The 18,162-nt window shown below is 40.2% G+C and overlaps 1 protein-coding gene across 2 annotated transcripts in view; it reads right to left on the bottom strand.

The window, feature by feature from the left end:
* Positions 1 to 17,760, bottom strand: part of LOC311233221 (lipocalin-like) — a 40,217-nt gene extending 22,457 nt beyond the window's left edge. For both annotated transcript variants that reach the window (XM_084320156.1, XM_084320157.1), the window contains exon 1: positions 17,633 to 17,760. In XM_084320156.1, the coding sequence (XP_084176282.1) occupies positions 17,633 to 17,728 (96 nt within the window). In that variant the 5' untranslated portion in view covers positions 17,729 to 17,760. The remainder of the gene's footprint in view (positions 1 to 17,632) is intronic.
* Between the last annotated feature and the right edge of the window lie 402 nt (positions 17,761 to 18,162).

The following is an 18,162-nucleotide window of genomic DNA, read 5'->3' as shown; positions in this document are numbered from 1 at the left end:
GTGGGGACATTAATGGCTTTGTCTGTGATTCACACAGGTTCTCTACCTTGAATGAGGTCTTCTAATATTCATATCTAATATTTATCTCCTTGATGAGGCAGGGGATTGTGAATTTAGAAGCAACAATAAAAAAAGAAATAAAAAGAAACAATTGCCAAAAACATGTGACAGTATTAGAACCATAGGCTGAGGAGCAGAAATATAACATGTGACAGCATACATATAACACGTGACAGCAGAAATATAATGTGTGACAGCAAAAATATAACACGTGACAGCAGAAATATAACATGTGACAGCAGAAATATAACACGTGACAGCATACATATAACATGTGACAGCAGAAATATAATGTATGACAGCAAAAATATAACACGTGACAGCTGCCATATTGTTTCATTTATCTCTTTATAGTATAATTGTATTGGACACCGCTAGCAGTGTTGTTATCTCAGGATGGCGCAATGATTGTGAAATATCAGGAATGTTTGGGCATCAAGCCCCCTATGTTCATGGTTACTGAACTGTTAATTTAGGAGTAGCTTGTTACAGCGGGGGCGTTGATGTTTAATTGTAACCAACGTTATCGGGATGCCCGGGTGGTTGGCTCAGCATAGGACCAACGTTTATGTTTATGCTTATGTAGTATTATTGTTATTGCCAAACCAATGTGCGTGGTCATATGGACTGTGAAAATACTTGAATCACTTTAACCAATGGCTGTATTAACCACTGACTTTACTTTAAGACTAGTGGGGGTTTAACCTTAATTTTGATTAAGGGGGAGCAGGGATTGGAACGGCTCTATGACTCCAGTGGGAATCTGGATGAAGCGGACTATCCGTAGCGGATGGATCAGTGGGGTTAGAATATGGGGTAAGTATAGGAAGTCAACCCTTAAGGTTCACAGATGAGTATATAGAATATGAGGAGGGGGGGGGGTATTGTTGATGTATACTTCTATGGTCTTTGTATTGTTGTTCTGTGTTTGTGTAATTGTTCCTCCTCCAAAATCATGGGCTGGACCGGCTGGATTTCTCGGGATCTGCATTCCCCGACCCTAGCTTGGCTGCATTGGTATGTTTTCATACACATAGACAACTACGACCATGGCAAATTGTATACATTAATATGGAATACAGGGGGGCTAAACCAGGGGCGGGGCTAGGGGGTGGCTACTTGGGCTCAAGCCCCGAATGTTTTCTGAAAAGCCCCAAATCTATTTTCAAAACAACAACAAAAAAAATTATTATATATATATATATATATATATTTTTTTTTGACAATTAATCATTGTTACATGAAAATATGTTTGCACCAGATTTAGCAGAAGCTAATTTCCATCTGTAGTCTATCCAGCTGCTAACTGTATTTGAGTGAGTTAAGTCTTGGTGTTATGGTAGACTCAGACCTAAGCTTTAAATCACAATCAACAAGTTGACAAAAACATAATTCTTCCACCTTAGAAACATAGCTTTTGAGATATGTGATAACACAGGCTGCCGGCATGTCTTTATGAATGGAAATATCGAATAAAAGAAACAACGATGAAAACCCGACTATACTCTGGTTTTCGGGGTCCTGCCGCTCAACGTTCAGCGAGTTAACCCTAGATCTTAGATCCTAATATGAAAAACGATGTGATTTAATGTTCTATGTCTTACCTTGACTTTGTCTATTTTACTGCTATCTATTTTATGCTTTATGTCTGCACTTTATGCATTGCTCTTGATCTGCCAATGTTGTGCTCATTTTATGCCTGTCTTTTTGTACTGGGCCCTATTCCCCGTACCTGGTTCAACTAAGTCGAGCTGCAATTCTTGTATGAAAGGTGCTATACAAACACAGTGTATTATTATTATTATTATTATTATTATTATTATTATTATTATTATTATTATTATTATTATTATTATTATTATTATTATTATTATTATTATTATTATTATTATTATTATTATTATTATTATTATTATTATTATTATTATTATTATTATTATTATTATTATTATTATTATTATTATTATTATTATTATTATTATTATTATTATTATTATTATTATTATTATTATTATTATTATTATTATTATTATTATTATTATTATTATTATTATTATTATTATTATTATTATTATTATTATTATTATTATTATTATACATTATTATAGTTTGCTTCATTAATTAAAGGGTGTGAATTTAAGTGTTCTCTAGTGCCTTTTGTCTGCTTTAAGGTGGTGGTATAAGTTAAAGGTTGTGGTGTCGAAGTAAAAAAAAATCTTCTTTTCACCTGACAGCGAGGACCCTCACTGGGGGAATGTAACACGTGCGGAGCTTCACGCTATTTCCCCCCGATCCCTTCCCTGCTGAACAGGCGCCCCGACCGGCCAGTAGGAACCGCAGTTTACAATGACCAGGACACATACCCCGCCGGCTTCCCACCCGTTAACACTGCCAATTGTGTTAGTAGGGACGACTGACCAAGCCGGTGGTACCGCTGACAGCTGGATTCGATCCCAGAGTCTCTGCGGTGGTAGGCGAGTGCATTCTCCATTGCGCTACCCAGCCGCCCGTGGGTGGTGATTTCAATGTGTACTGGGACTCCACGATGGATAGATCCGGCTCCTCGGAAACATATGACCAAAAACAATCCTCTAATGCCGTTAGGACGTGGGCCCATGACACTGGGCTCACTGACCTATGGCACATAATCAATCCTACTTTAACACAATCTGCGCCAAAAACGTGTTAACTCGTTATTGCTAGGGATGCTCGATATTGGCTTTTTTACCGATACCGATATACCGATATTGTCCAACTCTTAATTTCCGATACCGATATCAACCGATACCGATATATGCAGGATTTCCCCCCCCCAAAAAATTGAATAATTTCAGGTAATTAACATTACATATCTCTTGTTGTGGAATTAACACAACATTATGCATACTTTTGACAATAAATAAAATCAGAATTTGTTCTTACTTGCTTGCCTGGGTAAATAAAGGTTATAGAAATGTAAAAAAAATATAAACAACGATGAAAACCCGACTATACTCTGGTTTTCGGGGTCCTGCCGCTCAACGTTCAGCGAGTTAACCCTAGATCTTAGATCCTAATATGAAAAACGATGTGATTTAATGTTCTATGTCTTACCTTGACTTTGTCTATTTTACTGCTATCTATTTTATGCTTTATGTCTGCACTTTATGCATTGCTCTTGATCTGCCAATGTTGTGCTCATTTTATGCCTGTCTTTTTGTACTGGGCCCTATTCCCCGTACCTGGTTCAACTAAGTCGATCAAGAGTCCCATTATCCAGATTCAATTAACCCGATGTTTGAAGCCGGGATTTTCCTGTTCCTCGAAGGTGGATTCAGTCTCGTTAACTCTAACCAGACTTGAGACCCAGGATAAGTGCGCACGGCCGCTTCAGTTGAAAAGCCAGCACGTATCGATAGCAGAAATCCTGATTTTCTAACGGCATTGATTGATTAATTGATTTAAAACTTTATTAACAGATTGCAGTACGGCTCAATAGCCTCGCCGACAAGTTAAATGCATAATCTATAGGCTAATTTTAAGTCCCTCATTACCCCAATCAATCAGATTATATTTCTTTAAACTTGCCTGCTGGCAGTAGGTTTATGGAATGGATAATCAAATGAGATCTTGCTAGCGAAAATAATTAGTTCAACTGTTATACAGAATAAGGATACGGCTCTCTTACCCATTGATTGATGTATGGTGGATATTTTACTTATCTGCACTGTGGTGTGACGGTTTGTTGTTTTGACTTTCACGCAGACGACCGGGGTTCGAATCCCACTTCTTCTAGTCTTTTTCTTCTTTTTGCAATGTAGGAATAATTCAATTTGGTGCACGTTGAGAGCTATATAAAGAATGACATCCTCAATGCATGTAGATTTATAATATTTTAACTTAAAACTAGGCTACTTTTGCGTATAATCATTAATATTATATTCCAAAAAAATTATATTGGAAACGCGGGGTTTCGAACTCGGGCCGTCGGGTTGACAGGTTTGAGCACTAGCTGTTGGACCACTGTGCCAGGCGGTATATATCCATTGTGTATCCATCAATGGACAAAGACCGTGTTTCGAATATTTTTCTTTTGAATGAAGTTTTATCTCTTTATTCTCAAATGCATTAATGTGACGTCAACGGCTCATTCAATTTCTCAAATCCGTCAAACAGCGCATCTCATCAGACATTTTAATCCCAGTTACAATATCACAATAACGTGTGAGTGATGATACAATTCAACAATCCTCAGAGTCCTCGTAATTCATAATCCACAAAAACCACAATCCACACATAGACACTTCAATTTTATGCTTGAATGAAACACAATCCGGGCGCTCCGTTAAGCAAATATACAGCGGAGAATATATGAAACTAATCAGAGCCAAACGGCCGATAGGTTTCATTCATTAAAAATATCCCCGCGGGATTCACATTTGCAATGCGCCTGCAGCGTGTATCGCACTCCGAGCGCCGTATATGACGTGCATTATTTTATTTAGGACAAAGTAAATCTATAGGCTGAATATGATTTATTTTTCCCCCACCTGACTCCATCCCTCCCACCCCTTTCACTGCCTTCGCCCCAGTTGACTCCTCCTTCATCATGGACCTCATGACTACCTCCAAGACCACTACCTGCTCCCTTGACCCCCTACCCACTACTCTCACCAAAGCCTGCCTCCCTGCTCTCATCCCCCACCTCACCGCCCTTTTCAACCAGTCACTATCCCTAGGCCACGTCCCCTCCCCCTACAAACTCGCCGCTGTCACCCCTGTCCTCAAAAAACCCACTCTCGACCCATCCACCCTCTCCAACTACCGCCCCATATCCAATCTCCCTTTTTTCTCAAAAACACTGGAACGTATTGCTGCCTCCCAACTCCACTCCCATCTCCAGTCCAACACCCTATATGAACCCCTTCAGTCTGGCTTCCGTCCCGCTCACAGCACCGAAACTGCACTGGTAAAGGTCATCAACGACCTCCTCATCTCCGCTGACTCCGGTGCCCTCAACATCCTGATCCTACTCGATCTCAGTGCAGCCTTTGACACAGTGTGTCACTCCATCCTCCTCCAAAGGCTGCACCAACTGGGTGTTGAGGGCACAGCACTTGACTGGTTCTCCTCCTACCTCACTGACAGACACCAATTCATCTCCCTCTCCGGCCACACCTCCCCCCCCTCCCCAGTCACACAGGGGGTCCCCCAAGGCTCAGTCCTAGGCCCCCTGCTCTTCATCTGCTACATTCTCCCCCTTGGTCACATCATCCGCAAATACCACCTCAACTTCCACTGTTACGCTGACGACACCCAAATATACATCAGTACACAATCCCCCCACAGCCCACCCCTCAGTCACATTGAATCATGCATCACCGAACTCCAAACTTGGATGACCCACAACTTCCTCAAACTCAACAGTGACAAGACTGAACTCCTCATCATTGGCACCAAAACCACCCTCACCAGATCCGGACCCATCACACTCACCATCAACGACTCCACCATCACCCCCTCCCCCCTAGTCCGCAACCTTGGTGTCCTCCTTGACCCCACCCTCTCATTTGACCCCCACGTCCGCTCCATCGTCAAAACATCCTACTTTCACCTCCGCAACATCGCAAAAATCCGTCACTGCCTCTCCCCCCCCGCTGCTGAATCCCTCATTCACGCCTTCATCTCCTCCCGCCTGGACTACTGCAACTCCCTCCTCACTGGTATCACCTCCCGCTCCCTCCATAAACTCCAAATGGTCCAAAATTCAGCCGCCCGCCTCCTCACCAACACCCGGTCCCGCGAACACATCACTCCTGTCCTCCACTCCCTCCACTGGCTCCCGATCAAACACCGCATTAACTTTAAAACACTACTCCTCACCTTCAAAGCCCTCCACAGCCTGGCCCCCCCCTACCTGACTGATCTCCTTCTCCCCTACCGCCCAACCCGTTCCCTCCGGTCCTCCTCCACTGCCTCCCTCACTGTCCCGACATCCAAGCTCAAAAACTTCGGAGATCGGGCCTTCTCTCGCACTGCACCCCGACTCTGGAACTCCCTCCCCCAGTCCATCAGAGACTCCCCTACACTCTCCACCTTCAAAGCTCGCCTCAAAACCCACCTGTTCTCCCTTGCCTTCAACCCCCCCCACCCCTAAACCCCCCCCTCCCCTCCAACCTGATCGATATGTCTCTAGTCTTTTTTTTTTTTTTTTTTTTTTTTTTTTTTTTTTTTTGTGCCACCAGGCTGTCTCCCCCGTTCCCCCCATGGTCTCATGTTCCTTTGTTTTTGTTTCTTTGTTGTTTTGTTTTGTTTCTTTTCTTTGCTTTCGCCTCTTTGTTTGTACCCCTGCTCCCGACTACTGTCAGCGACTTCGGGTTATTGAGAAGCGCTATATAAATTAAATGAATTATTATTATTTATTTATTTTATCAGCATTTAGTTCTATTATTATACATTTCAAAAGCCCCCTCTAGGAAAACGAAGCACAGAAACATAATTCAGAATGGTATAAATGGGATCTCTAGACTGTGAGAATCATTTCAGGAAGCGAGCTGTCATTTATTTGCGGGGGCGTGGCCATGGTTCATCCGGCTAACTGAAGTTAACCCTGCTCTCGACCAGGCTCAAACTTTTTGATCTGTTGTCATGGTGATTTAGACAATCGAGCGTCGGGGAACAGAAAGGTCCGGCTTAAGTCAGGCTATACTGGAAATTATCCGGCTAACTCAGTTAGCCAGGTATGGGGAACGGGGCCCTGCTGTGAAGCACTTTGAGCTGCAATTCTTGTATGAAAGGTGCTATACAAACACAGTGTATTATTATTATTATTATTATTATTATTATTATTATTATTATTATTATTATTATTATTATTATTATTATTATTATTATTATTATTATTATTATTATTATTATTATTATTATTATTATTATTATTATTATTATTATTATTATTATTATTATTATTATTATTATTATTATTATTATTATTATTATTATTATTATTATTATTATTATTATTATTATTATTATTATTATTATTATTATTATTATTATTATTATTATTATTATTATTATTATTATTATTATTATTATTATTATTATTATTATTATTATTATTATTATTATTATTATTATTATTATTATTATTATTATTATTATTATTATTATTATTATAAATTATTATAGTTTGCTTCATTAATTAAAGGGTGTGAATTTAAGTGTTCTCTAGTGCCTTTTGTCTGCTTTAAGGTGGTGGTATAAGTTAAAGGTTGTGGTGTCGAAGTAAAAAAAAATCTTCTTTTCACCTGACAGCGAGGACCCTCACTGGGGGAATGTAACACGTGCGGAGCTTCACGCTATTTCCCCCCGATCCCTTCCCTGCTGAACAGGCGCCCCGACCGGCCAGTAGGAACCGCAGTTTACAATGACCAGGACACATACCCCGCCGGCTTCCCACCCGTTAACACTGCCAATTGTGTTAGTAGGGACGACTGACCAAGCCGGTGGTACCGCTGACAGCTGGATTCGATCCCAGAGTCTCTGCGGTGGTAGGCGAGTGCATTCTCCATTGCGCTACCCAGCCGCCCGTGGGTGGTGATTTCAATGTGTACTGGGACTCCACGATGGATAGATCCGGCTCCTCGGAAACATATGACCAAAAACAATCCTCTAATGCCGTTAGGACGTGGGCCCATGACACTGGGCTCACTGACCTATGGCACATAATCAATCCTACTTTAACACAATCTGCGCCAAAAACGTGTTAACTCGTTATTGCTAGGGATGCTCGATATTGGCTTTTTTACCGATACCGATATACCGATATTGTCCAACTCTTAATTTCCGATACCGATATCAACCGATACCGATATATGCAGGATTTCCCCCCCCAAAAAATTGAATAATTTCAGGTAATTAACATTACATATCTCTTGTTGTGGAATTAACACAACATTATGCATACTTTTGACAATAAATAAAATCAGAATTTGTTCTTACTTGCTTGCCTGGGTAAATAAAGGTTATAGAAATGTAAAAAAAATATATATATATATATTTCTTATTTTTTTTGAAAACCGATACAGATATTTTCCTATATCACATTTTAATGCTGATATCAGCCGATAATATCGGTAGGCCGATAATATCGGACATCCCTAGTTATTGCCCGCCATGCGTTCAGCGCCAGAATCGAGTTAACTAGTTTTTGGGATCGTTATTTTGTTTATTCGCTATATCTATTCATAATTCATAGCTGCAGCCTCTGGTATACCCTTCAGACCCGTCTGAGCTGGCAGACGGTCAACACCGCCCTTTACTGCCATGCGGAGCTATTGCATCCCATTGTAAATGGGCTGGCGTGTTTTAGGAGCCTATCTGTAACGGTCGGTAATGTGGTACGGACCTCCACAAGCAGTATTTGGAATGGCGATCAGATAATTGGATTATTTCTTTTGCATTACATCAGATACAAGGTAAGAACACTATATATAAATTTGATCGTTGATCTGATATTTATTTCTACCGTGATCACAGCTATCTGTGTGTAAGTGTATGTGCTTATTACCGTTGACTGCGGTGGGGGGGGGGGGGGGGGCGAGCGCCCCGCTACGACGGTCATTTCATGTATGCACGACGAGATATAATAATGATAATCTAGCGTTGATTTCAGGATGATTAGATAATCAGCCGAAAAATTACAACGTGATGACTGGATTACAGTAAAATGCCTTTTTCTCATCTTTTTCCTGGAATTACTCAAAAGCACCCAAACCATACTCTATTAAAAGCGGTATAAAACGGAAATGTACAGATGAAAAAACAATCTGTTTTGGGCATGTTGACTGGAAGCAACTCACTGACAGTTGACGGAGTTATTAGACCCATAGATTTCATTTCAACCTTTATTTAAAATCGTAAGCATCTGAGGTTTCCCTCATTTACAGAAACGACGATTGTACAGTACATAATAAAAACAATATTCACAGAAATTTAAACACCAGAGTAAAACAAATTAAAAACGTTTAAAAATAATTTTAAAATATCAACTAAAACAGTTACAGGTAGTCACACAATGGTCTGAAATCATACATTTAAACATTCCAAGGGAAGGGAGAACCTCCAATTTTAGCGTGAGTTGAAGGACATTCCATGAGTTAGAGGCATCAAAGGAAAAGGCTGACTTCCCTAGCTCAGAACAAATCTGAGGAACCCTAAGAACCATCCAGTCATTCGATCGAGTTGAATAGGTTCCAATATTCCAATGTAAAAAAAATATATATATATATATTTCTAGATATAATATAAGATATATTTTAAGCACTCGCAAATGTCGCAGTCTAAAACTATATCCATTGAATAAAGACCTGCCGATGAAGGGGGATCAGCGCCCCCTGCTGCTGGCGGTCAATGTGTTAAAGGACTACTCTTGCCTGTTAGCCAGACACAAAACTTTCTCTAGGATTGACTACTTATTCTCATCTCCTAATTAGTTTGATAATTTCGATGTTTCACTGGTTCCCTTGGCTTTCTCGGATCACAAAGGGATTGCTTTTACAGCATTGTTTGGCAAACTATCCACAAAAGCTCCCAGGTGGCGTTGTTAATTAGGGATGCTCGATATTGGCTTTTTTACCGATACCGATATACCGATATTGTCCAACTCTTAATTTCCGATACCGATATCAACCGATACCGATATATGCAGGGTTCCCTCCCCCCAAAAAACGGAATAATTTCAGGTAATTAACATTACATATCTCTTGTTGTGGAATTAACACAACATTATGCATACTTTTGACAATAAATAAAATCAGATTTTTTGAAAACCGATACCGATATTTTCCGATATCACATTTTGATGCCAATATCGGCCGATAATATCGGTAGGCCGATAATATCGGACATCCCTAGTTTTAACTCATCCTTGTTAAAAAACGAATTCTGTACTGAATTCAGAGAAAAACTAGCGTAATTTTTTAGGATTAACATCGGCGCGGTGGAGGACCCTAGAATCCTGTGGAATGCAGTAAAGGGCTTTGTTAGAAGTCATGTCACACTTTTCACTTCCAACTTCCGTAAATCTTGTTTAAAAAAACTAGAAAAACTGGAAACACTATAAGCGGATATATACGCTTCACTGCAGACTAACTACAATGAACAAATGAACATCACAATGGATGATAGTTAAAAAAAAAAAAACTCCATGCTTAAACAACACTCTGAGTTTTTAATACATAGGATGAGACAAAATTATTACTTTCATGGTTCTAGACCCAGCCATTTACTGGCAATGAAAATTCGCGCAAAAGATACATTTTCAGAAATCCCTTCAATCAGGACACAACAAGAGTAGTTACTACTCTTTTTTTTTCTTTTTAAATGTTTAATAATATTATTGTTTTTAAAAAACGGTCAGGTCATATACTGTAGGTGAGACTGAAAATAATGATACCAAACATACCATAGGTTTAGGTTTTAAATTATAATTTTTCTTACTGAAATTCGAATTCGAATTCGAACTTGGCTACAATTCTGCAACGAATTTCGAATTAGAATTGTTCTTAAAGTGACAGCCCTATACTACAGTACCCATGCCTCTGCAAACTTCGACCAATCACAAGAGTACAACTAGTTCTCGTTTGTTTTCGCAGAATTTGCCATCTTTGTTTTCATTGTGGCCATGAATAAAATACAGGAAAACGACAGCTTTTAAAAACAAACGAGTCAGGTAATCACGAGTATATAATAGCAATAGTGTATTCTGTCTGTTGTTTTGACTATTTTGGTTGCATAACATCATCCTCTCAGCTCTGCAGCGTTTGCTCGCGACTGGTCTTCAAATACAGAGGCACATAGGTACTGTAGTTACCATGGAAACAAGTAGAGATAAAATTGCATTAGGTATAGAGTCTTATACCCATGACTTTATTCTTTGTAAAAACGTAATTTTTATTATTATGCTCAACTCTGTTCTTGTCAAATGTCAGACCAATTGAATAAGTGGAACCATATAAGCCCGCTACCTTGAGAAACTCCTATGGTAAGAGACCATATCAAATATAAAACAATTAGCATGGAACCAGGCAAAAACGACCACGTGACTCTCCAGTTCTATAGCTTTCTATGATCTGTAGTTCCATTGTTACATCATCATTATTCAGTTCTACAGATTATAATCGCACTGCTTTGTATCCTACACCTCCTATAAAGTAAATGATTATATTTTTCCATACTGAAAGTATATAGTATTTGTATATTAAGTGTGTTAAAAGTATATTTCTACACATTGGTACTTCTTATGTGCTTTCATGTACTAATTCAACACACATGTTTAGTATGACAGTCATTGATATGCTGTAAGTGTAATCTACTGTAAGTAAACTTAAAAGAAAAAGATAATAAAGAAAAAACTAAAGAGATGTTTACCAAACATAAGTTGTACTTTAGTAAACATATACAAAATGTACTATTCTGTCAGCAAAGGTAACTTTATACATAAAAAGTATCATTTAAATATAACATTATAAAGGTGCACTGGGTAGTTTTGGTGTGGAAAAACTAATTCTGATATCTTTAGTATTGAATACATAAAGTATGATATATATTTAGTATTGAATACATAAAGTATGATATCTTTAGTATTGAATACATGAAGTATGATATATCTTTAGTATTGAATACATAAATGATTGTACATGTTTAGTATTGAATACATAAGGTATGATATATATATTTAGTATTGAATACATAAAGTACAATATATTTAGTATTGAATACATAAAGTACAATATATATTTAGTATTGAATAGATAAAGTATGATGTATCTTTAGTATTAAATACATAAAGTATGATCTATTTAATATTGAATACATAAAGTACGATATATATTTAGTATTGTATACATAAAGTATGATCTATCTTTAGTGTTGAATAGATAAAGTATGATATCTTTAGTATTGAATATGTGTCACAAAAACTGGATCCCTGGAGCACTGCTTGAAACTAGAAATGATCTGTTTGGCTGTAGTGTTCCTACCACCTTTACCATACAAAGAAACAAGTATAACTTAAGTGGTTTCAATTTAACACAGCTTTAGTATACATTCCTAATACATAAAAAGGTATATTAAGTATCTAAAGTATTTAATTTATTTTTTACTTGGGTAGTCGTGCATTAGTCCAGTGTACATTGAGGTAGCCTATGTAACACTATGTAACAACCCATCATCTACACTCACAGCACACACATCCACACGTAGATGATAGATAGATAGATACTTTATTAATCCCCTTGGGGAAATTCAGGGTATCTCGCAGCTCACACAGTATACAGACATTGACAGTTCTCATTCAGTTGTTTCACGTTATGTCTGCATCATGAATTAAAAATAAGCACATGATAAAATGCAATTAAATCATATCTATCAATATCAATAAGAGCGTGATGAGATAAAATCAGGTGTATAAAACAAGTGTGTAAAAACATGTGTATAAAAAACAGTGTATAAAAACAGATGTAAAAACAGGTGTGTGGGGTGAATGAATGAATGAAAACTTTATTTAACAAATTGCAGAATGGGTACAATACAGTACGGCTCAATACATACAATTGTTAAGGGGATGCAGACCTGAGAAAGACGTTTGTCTTGTTTCCATCAGGGTCCCCCATTTTCAATTCATATAGACATTTATGACATACACAACATACATGACATTTATGGCATAGGGACATATAGGTATTTAGTACTGATACATTTGTGACATAAACAGTATTCAAATATACAGTACTGTTACCCCTAGATCCTGACAGAGTATATATGATGGGGAGGGGACTGTACATTAGGAGGGGGTGGGTGGGTGGGAGAGAAATATACATACGGCGGGGAGGGAATATATACATGCGGTGGGGAGGAGACTGTCTATTAGGAGGTGGTGGGGGTTTTGGGCATTTACGGTGGCCAGTTTCGAATTGCAGCCTCCCGTAGGTGCTCTTTAAGAGCGGTTTTGAATGTGGGTAGTGATTCACATTCCTTTACAGCTTTGGGTAGGGCGTTCCACATTGTTGTGGCATAATTGCGAAACGTGTTTAGTCCCTTGTTTGAGCCGAATCTGGGTTTTACATGATTTGTTGAGCTTCCTCTGGTGTAGTGGTTGTGGTATTCACTGACCTTTGGGAAGTATTTTGACATGTACATGGGTACCCCGGTCGTATAGTGTATCTTGTAGACCAGGCCCATTGCAAGTTGCTGTACTCTGTCGTCTACTCTAAGCCATCCTAGGTTGTCAAAGTGGGCAGGGGTGAGGTGGGTTCTGGGGTTCAGGTCAAGTAGTAGTCTGACCAGTTTGTTTTGTGATGTTTGTAATTTTGTTTTAAGCGCCTTTGAGGTGCTTTGGTACCATGAGGTGCACGCATAGTCGTAGTACCCTTGAATGAGTGCTCCTGCCAGAGTCTTCAGGGTATTCTTGTTTACCAGAGAGGAGATCCGGTACAAGAATCTAGTTCGTTGGTTGACTTTTTTTATTACATTGGATGCCATTTTGTCACAGGAAAGATTTGCCTCTAGGATGGAACCCAGGTAGGTAATTTTGTCTTTCCTTGTGACAATATTGTCACCCACTGTAACTGAGAAGCCGTCGGTCTTGCTGAGTTTGTTATTTGAACCGAAGAGAATGGACTCTGTTTTGCCCATGTGTAATGATAGTTTGTTATCAGCGAGCCATATGCAGATTTTGCCTAGTTCCGTGCTGAGGGTTTTTTCAACCTGCAACGTTCTTGTCAGAGACCAGCAGGGCTGAGTCGTCCGCAAACAGGAACAAGTTGCAGTCACAGGCTGACGACATGTCATTTGCATAAATTAGGAAGAGTAGCGGTCCTAGTATGCTTCCTTGTGGAACACCACAGCTCACTGTGAGGGGGGGGGATAGAGTACCGTTTACCTCTACCATCTGTTCTCTCCCCTCCAGGTAGGATTGCATCCAGCTCACTGATAAGCTATCAAAACCAATTGCTTTTAGCTTGTCCATCAGAATGGAGTGATTGACAGTGTCGAAGGCCTTTTGTAGGTCCAGCATGACCATGCCGCAGTATTTGCCCGCGTCCACCTCTTGTTTGATGTGGTCGTTCAAATAGAGGAGGCATGTGTCAGTGGAGTGGGACGTTCTGAAGCCAGATTGGAATTCGTAGATTAGATTTTTTTCCGCCAGGTACTTTTCGACCTGTTCGTAGACTATTTTCTCCATGACTTTCGAGATGGAGGTAAGAATAGAAACAGGGCGGTAGTTGCCTGGGTCTAATTTGCTGCCCTTTTTGTGCAGAGGGGTCACTCTCGCAATTTTGAAGTCCTTGGGGACGTGTCCCTGTTTTATAGAGAGGTTTATTATGTGTGTGATGACTGGGGTGATGGCGGCTGCTGCGTCTCTGAGGAATTTGGAGGGGATGTTGTCATGGCCAGTGGCCTTGTTAGGTTGGAGGGCGCTCAATTTTTTGAGTACCTCATCAGTTGTTACCATTTCAAGTTTGAAGTCATCTTTGTGGACCCCTAGGTTTTTGTAGTATTCTACTATGTGTTCTACCCCATAATGCCCTGAGTGGGAGGGTAGTTTGTTTACCAGTGTTGTGGCTATGTTTGTGAAGAAGATGTTTAAGTAATTGGCTACATCCAGCTTGTTTGTGATGAGCGTGTTGTCCGTCTTTATGTTTATGTTTGAGAATCTGGTTTTAAGTTTTTTACTGCAGCCTAGTTGATTATTGAGTAATTTCCAAAGTTCGCGGGGTTTGTTTTTGTTTTCCTCAGTTTTGTCGTTGATGAAATTTCTTTTTGCGGTTCTGATCATGGTGTTTACGTCATTTCTTAGTCTGTTTCTTTGAATTTTTAGTTCAACCACGTGGGCTTGGAGTTCACTGTTTGAGCTTTTGGAAAGCTTTGTCTGACTTTTATGAAGTTCAGAGCATTTTTTGTCTCTGGTTTTCATAGCGGCCAGTATTTCAGTGTGCATCCATGGCTCAGCGCGATTTTTAACCCTGGTGGTTCTTATGGGTGCCATGTTGTTGAGTATTGCTGTGAATTTGGTTTTGAATCCAAGCCATGTTTCTTCAACCTGTGTACCAGGGAACAGGGAACAGGTCAGAGGTCAAGGTCCCCCGCAGGGACGTGCACAGGACTTTAGAGGGGCAGGTGCTCAAAGGCTGAAAAGGGCACTACACTTGTGTGTATACATTAACCAAGCGCGCGCGAGCGCGATTTTTAAGCGCCCTTTTCGGGCGGGGGGCCCCCTTTTTATGCTTTTTGGGGGGTTTTGGTGATCAAATATTGAATATTGAACTATAATAATCAGTGCAGGAGCTCACTTATCCTTGAAAGACACTTTTATCACTGACTTAAAAGGCGCATACATCTCCATAAATGTTCAGGGGGGAGGGAATAAGTGCTTACCCTACAGACCCCAAGAAGTGCTGTATATTCTGTATTGTTTAATATAAATGCATTTTTTATTCCAATCCCGATTTGTATTCGAGATTCCCAAATCCCATCGGACTTGACTTATTCGTGTCCCTCAATGAGTGTAATACTAGCATTCAACTGTATGCGCCACAGCGGTTTCTATCATCATCATCATCACCACCCACGCTATGCATAAAATATACAGGTCCGCGGAGAGGCACGCTGAGGAGGCATCTCTCTCTCTTTACCTAATATTTTGATTCTATCCTGACATTTTTCAGTTGGAAGGGCAGTCTATATGTGTAACGGTAAAAAATTAAAATAATATTATTTTTTTTTTCTTTTCAAAATGGCACTTTTTTGATGGTGCTCAAAAAGGCAGGTGCTCAGGCACCCCTTGGCCTCTATGTGTGCACGTGCCTGGTCCCCCGCACTATATTACGCTGTTGTACAGTCTGATGGCAGTGGGGACAAAGGACCTCCTATGCTGCTCAGTCCGTGAGTGCAGGGAGATTAGCCGGCCGCTGCGACTGCTGCTCTGCCCCACCAGGGTGTGGTGGAGAGGGTGGTTGGTATTGTCCATAATGGCCAGCAGCTTGCTCTGCGTGCGGCTCTCCACCACGGTCCCCAGTGGGTCCAGTCTCCTCCCCACCACTGAGCCAGCCTTTTTCACCAGCATATCCAGCCGCCTGGCATCCCTGGCCATGGTATTACCACCCCAGCAGACAGCGGCATAGAGGAGCACACTTGCCACCACTGCCTGATAGAACATGTACAACATTTCCCCACGCACATTAAAAGACCTGAGCCTCCTAAGGAAAAACAGCCGGCTCTGTCCTTTCTTGTAGAGCGCTTCCGCGTTTGCAGCCCAGGCCAGCGTACACACTTACTTTAAACAAACACTCACCTTATCACCCGTTTCGCACACGTTTCGCAATTATGCCACATCAATGTGGAATGCCCTACCCAAAGCTGTAAAGGAATGTGAATCACTACCCACTTTAAAAACCACTCTCAAAGAACACCTATGGGAGACTGCAATTAGAAACTGGCCCCTGTAAATGTCCTAAACCAACCCCCTCCAATGTACAGTAAATGACCTAACCCAAGAATACACAAGACCCTCCTCTTGGAACCAAGTATGGTTTTGTCGATATTCCAATGTACAGTTTTGCTTGTACAGTTGTACAGTTTCCCCCACCCCACCGACCCCAACCCCCCCCCACCCCACCCACCCAACCACCTCCAATGTACAGTCCCCCCCCCCACCACCCAACCCCCCCCACCCCACCTACCCAACCTCCTCCAATGTACAGTTTCTACGTCAAATGTATATACTCTCTTTTTTAGACTCTTTTTGTATCACAAACAGTACTGTATTTGCAAATCTGGTATGTCATAAATGTATAGATGTAGCAGTACTGTCTATCTGTATGTCGTGTATGTCATATGTTATGATGAATTGAAAATGGGGACCCTGATGTAAACAAGATGAAATTCTTTCTCTGGTCTGCATCCCCTTAACAATTGTGTGTATTGAGCTGTACTGTACTGTACCCATTCTGCAATCTGTTAATAAAGTTTTCATTCATTCATTCATTCATTCATTCATTCATTCATTCATTCATTCATTCATTCATTCATTCATTCATTCACCCTTTACTCACTTTAGACACTTTAACACACTTTATATTTAGTAGTAAAGAGATTTGCACTACAATTCATATCTCATTGCACTTACCCTAAGTTTGTACCTCATCCCATTTCTGCATTGTACCTCACTGTTACTCTTTTTACTCTGTATTGTATATTGTATATACTGTATGTATATTGACTGAAGACTTTATTTGACGTACTTTTGACTTTTTCTATTTTATACTTTTTATCTATTACTGTATGAAGCACACTCCCAGGGGCTCATACATAAAAAAGCATTTCATGATAAAGTATTCTGTATTTTACTATGACAATTAATAAACAAACTTGAACTTGAAACTAATACATACAAAGTTATATTAAGTATCTAAAGTATATATTTTTTTTACTTGGGTAGTCATGCATTAGTCCAGTGTACATTGTGGTAGCCTGTAGTTATACTATATAACAGAATAACTAATCTGATCATCTGTTTACATTGGCTTACCCCCTGTACACTGAAGTCTGCCTGGGGAGGGACCTCCGACGTAACAGCCAAGGAGCAAAGCAGAGCTCCCAGCATTCCCAGCAGCATGGTTGTCATGGCTACCGAGGAGCAGGATTCTTTGATGTATAGGAGGATTAGGGATGTGTGTTTCTAAAGCCTTTCTGCCTGTCTGCCCCCTTTATATAGTGAAGACTGAGGTTGCATAAACTGCCCCAGCTATACCCCCTCCTCCCCCAACACACGCACACACACACACACAAACACACACACACACACACACACACACACACACACACACACACACACACACACACACACACACACACACACACACACACACACACACACACACACACACACACACACACACACACACACACACACACACACACACACACACACACACACACACACACACACACACACACACAAACCCCTGGGGCTGGGATGGGTTCAAACAAGAGAGCAGCTTCCAAAAGCCACACCTACATATACCACAGTGGAGCGCAGGTTTACTAGCACCAACCACA

Source organism: Notolepis coatsorum, assembly GCF_963971535.1.
Source record: "Notolepis coatsorum genome assembly, chromosome: 8".
NCBI classification, from domain to species: Eukaryota; Metazoa; Chordata; class Actinopteri; order Aulopiformes; family Paralepididae; genus Notolepis; species Notolepis coatsorum.
Note: the sequence above shows the minus strand (reverse complement) of the source record. Positions and strands in the feature narration are given on the sequence as shown.